Source organism: Mus musculus, chromosome 9 (assembly GCF_000001635.26).
Source record: "Mus musculus strain C57BL/6J chromosome 9, GRCm38.p6 C57BL/6J".
Classification (NCBI taxonomy): Eukaryota; Metazoa; Chordata; class Mammalia; order Rodentia; family Muridae; genus Mus; species Mus musculus.
Genome location: NC_000075.6, coordinates 111,039,644 through 111,043,881, shown reverse-complemented (window position 1 = coordinate 111,043,881; position 4,238 = coordinate 111,039,644). Strand labels below are relative to the sequence as shown.

Genomic DNA, 4,238 nt, shown 5'->3' with positions numbered 1-4,238 from the left:
CCAAGGCCTCTGCCTCCAGGTTCCTGCTTCCTTTTCCAATGGACTACAGCTGTAAGATGTAAACTCTTCCCTCCTCAAGTTGCTGTAGGTCATAGTGTTTATCACACAGCTGTGGAAAGCAAACTAGGACACTTTCTTTAAAAAAAAAAAAAAGATGGACACCAGAAGTAGAGGGAGGGAGGGACCTGGGTGGCAGGGGGAGGGGTAAAAGGAAACAAGATCAAGTATGGGAGAGGGAACAGGAGAGAAGCCCGGAGGGCCAGGAGAATGAATGGCAAAATGCAGCCTTTGGGGGTGGGAGGTGGGGGAGCCCTCTAGAAAGTCCCAGAGACCTAGGAGGTGAGACTCCTTAGCCAAAATGTCCAGCAATAGGGAGAGGGAACTCACAGAGGCCATCTCCAGTAAATAAACAGGACCCCAAGTGGAGGGACAAAGGTTACCAACCCACAGTCAAAATTTCTGACCCGGAATTGTTCCTGTCTAAAAGAACTGCAGGGACAAAAATGGAGAAGAGACTGAAGAAAAGGTGGTCCAGTGACCGGCCCAACTGGGACCCCTATCATGGCAGGGCTTCAAGGCCTGACACTATTACTGATGCTATGATGGTGTGCTTACACACAGGAGCCGAGCATGGCTGTCCTCTGAGAGGCTCTACCTGCAGCTGACTGAGACAGATGCAGATACTTTCACCCAACCAGTGGACTGAAGTTGGGACCCATGTGAAGGAACTAGGAGAAGAACTGAAGCTGAAGGGGTGGGTGACTCCACAGGAAGACCAACAGCCTCAACTAACCAGACCCCAGGGAGGTCCCAGAGACTGAACAACCAACCAGGCAGCAATATATGGGCTGGTCTGAGGCCACATCCCACCCCAACACTGGCATATATATAGCAGAGGACTACCTGGCCTGGCATCAGTGGGAGAAGATGTGCCTAATCTGAGAGACAGACAGAGAGAGAAAGAGAGAGAGAGAGAGAGAGAGAGAGAGAGAGAGAGAGTGTGTGTGTGTCAAGGCCCCAGGGAGGGGGGAGAAGGAAAGGGGAGCACCCTTTTGGAGGCAAGAGGGGGGGAAATGGGGTGAGGAACTGGGGGGGGCAGGAAGGGGGCAGTGGCTGGGATGTAAATAAATAAATTTAATTTTTAAAAAAGGTGGATGGTGACATTCCAGATTGTCCTCTGGCTTTCACACGTGTGTGCACACACACACATAAGCATTAGTGCAAGTACACAGTCCTATGCAAACATCAGTGCAAGGAGTGCACACAGTCATGTGCAAACTTATGTTGAGGCATACATGGTCACCCATACGCACGCATGATCTGGGGCACACAGATGCACATGTACTGTGATCTCTATGTGAAGAAACCAGATCCCCTGGGGACAGAAACATCACGTGGTTGTCCCCAGACTCCAGGTCAATGGGCACCATGCCTGAAACTTCAGGATAAAGGAAGGGCTGGACCGAGAATCTCCAAAAGCAAGTCCAAGTGTGCAGGCAAGTGGTCAGACACAGGATTCCAGTATAAACTTTGAGGAGCAATGAGTGACACCTCATATGACGAGAAACTCAACACTACTTCATTTTATTTCTACCTAAAGTGACAGCAGGGAGTGAGGAGACCAGATGGTCTGAAGGCCCCCGGACCGTGGCTCCGGGATGAGACTTCCTGGGAAGGTTCTGCTATTTGCTCAGTGTTTTCACTGGGTAAGAAAAGCGCAGGCTTCCAGGAGTGCTGTGGGACACAGAAAGCAGGTCATTCAGACACAGATTTCCCCCCAAATCTATACATCAAAGAGGTTTCAAACACAGTGTCCAAGCCCTTGTCCTGCCATCGTGAGTCAGGGCTTGCCTCGTCCGTCCACATGTTTTCTACCACCTCTTCTAGCAACTGTGGCGCCCTGGGCCACAGCAACTCCCTGCTCTGACTTGAGGGTCATGTGACTCCACCTCTAAGTGAATCAGTTCACACCACTCAAGTTCACAAGACACTGGTCCTCTGGCTCCTGAATGGTGCACGATGAAGGCTGATCTGTTTGCTTATCCTTCATCTGCAAATACTGGCTGAGCACCTGCCTTGTGTGAGCCACTTCACCATGAGCTGGGAGAACATGGGCAGACAGCTCTGTCCTCGAGCACATGGCCTCTGCACCAGTGCCTTCTGTTCACAGGTTCATCAATAGCCCTGGGTCACCCAGGGTGGACCACACCTGCCACAGCCTGAGACGTTGCTCAATACAGATCGTGGCTCCTCACCTCAGGCCCACCAGCAAAGGGAACCTGACAATCCTTTTTCGTAGGCTGTGGTATCCTATGCATTGCTTGCTAATGACCCCAACCTCTACTGCCTCCTACCAGAAGCACCTACTAAACTGTGGTCATCAAAGATGTTTCTAGGCATGGCCAAATGTCTGCTTTGGGGATAAAATTGTCCTAAGTTGAGAACAACTGACAAGGAGATTCTGGGCCTGCTCCGACTCCTGGACCACAACATCTGCCATGCCTCTGCCTCTCAGAGTAGGGACCACCAGATGTAGGGATTCAAGGGGCTACTGTGCACAGGCTATCGGTGCGTGGGGATGCTTGGGGATTGCAATCTGTATGTATGTGTGTGTGTGTATATATGTGTGTGTATATATGTGTGTGTATATGTGTGTGTGTGCGCGTATATGTGTGTGTGTATATGTGTGTGTGTATGTGTGTGTGTATATGTGTGTGTGTGTATGTGTGTGTGTATGTGTGTGTGTGTGTATGCATGTATATATGTATAACAGGTATTTGAAATTTTTTTGAGATAGGGTTTTATGTCCCCCAGGCTGGTTTCGATCTCCATATGTAGCCAAGGATGACTTAGAACATCTGGTTGTCTTGTTTCTACCTCTCGAGTTCTGGGGTTACAGGTGTGCACCACACAGTTTATGCCATGCTAGAGGCTGGACCCAGGGCTTTGTGCACGGGAGGCAAATAATCTACTAACTCTTCAGCCACTCTTCCCAACAGTTTTCGAGAATGGAATTATTATCACTATACTTTCCTACATTTGAACTTATTGTGTCATGTGTGTGAACGCTTTGCCTGCACGGATGTCTGATGACTACATGCCGGCCTGGTGCCTACAGAGGCCAGAAGAAGTGTCAGCTTCCCTGGAACTGGAGTTACAGACAGCTGCGAGCTGCCAGATGGACAGTTGCTCTGGACTGAACCGGTGTCATCTGGAAGAGCAGTCCGTCTCTTACCCCCTGAGCCATCTCTTTGGCTCCACATTGTAAGGTTTTAAGAACTTGCACTTCTCCATGCATTTTGGCCTCCGAACCCGGAGCTTCTCCCATGTTGGTCCCTGGCAATTATATCTAGAACCCACTCACGGGAGCTGGAGCACTGCTTCAGGCGCTCGGTCGCTATGACGTACTCCTTTCCCAGATACTTCTCCGATGTGGTTTTGCCGGGGATCTTGGCCAGACACTCAGTGTTGTCATTGAACAGAAGGTTTTTGGTTTTAGACTGGAACAGGCAAAACTCTCCTGGACACCTCTGTCCATTTCTCCCAAACTGAACCTGTGTCAAGAGAGTGGACTGTTCTGTGAGTAGTCAGAGAGTGGGGGGCGGGAATGATAAGGGTTCCTCCATTTTGGGTAAACAGCAGAGCTAAAAAGCAGCAGTGTTCTTTTCTCTGCCTGGGATGACTCTTCCCAGCACCGTGCTCCCAGTGCTGTGCTCCCCCTGGCAGCATGCCCACTTCAGCCAGGGCTGGAGCCTCACACCACTTCTGACCTTGCCTCCCATATCTTTCCTTTTACTAAATCTGTTATCACTTCCTGCTGGTGATTAGAGTTCAGACGAAGATGTTTTGAGATTTTCCCTCAAAAGCTGATCATCTAGAACATTGTAGTGTCCAGCTGTCCAAACGGGTAATTTAAAAATTCCCATGTTTCTGTGAACTGGGCCACCACAGGGCATTGAGCCTCTCTCGGCTGCAGTCCCTTCTCCTTACTCAGGGCTGTTGGCCTCAAAAGTGTACCCAGAGCCAACATGCTGTGATAGGAAAATAGAAACTAGAACAGGGAACACTAGAACCCAGTCATCCCTAAATCCACAGACGCGGGGCTCCGTACAAACACCAGGGCCAGCACTGTGTTTGAGGCAAGAAGGAAGTTTGGTTCAACACAACTCAGTAGCCAGTGTTAGGTCAAACTTCAAAACCCTGACACTGGGTAGTCTGTTTCAGGCATATTTAAGCAC

At 49.9% G+C, this 4,238-nt stretch overlaps 1 protein-coding gene across 1 annotated transcript in view; it reads right to left on the bottom strand.

Moving 5' to 3' along the window:
* Positions 1-1,115: 1,115 nt before the first annotated feature.
* Ltf (lactotransferrin) overlaps positions 1,116-4,238 on the bottom strand; it is a 23,475-nt gene continuing 20,352 nt past the window's right edge. The window contains exons 16-17 of the mRNA NM_008522.3: positions 3,365-3,554; positions 1,116-1,734 (exon numbers count right to left, since the gene is read on the bottom strand). Of these exons, the coding sequence (NP_032548.2) occupies positions 1,700-1,734; positions 3,365-3,554 (225 nt within the window). The 3' untranslated portion in view covers positions 1,116-1,699. The remainder of the gene's footprint in view (positions 1,735-3,364; positions 3,555-4,238) is intronic.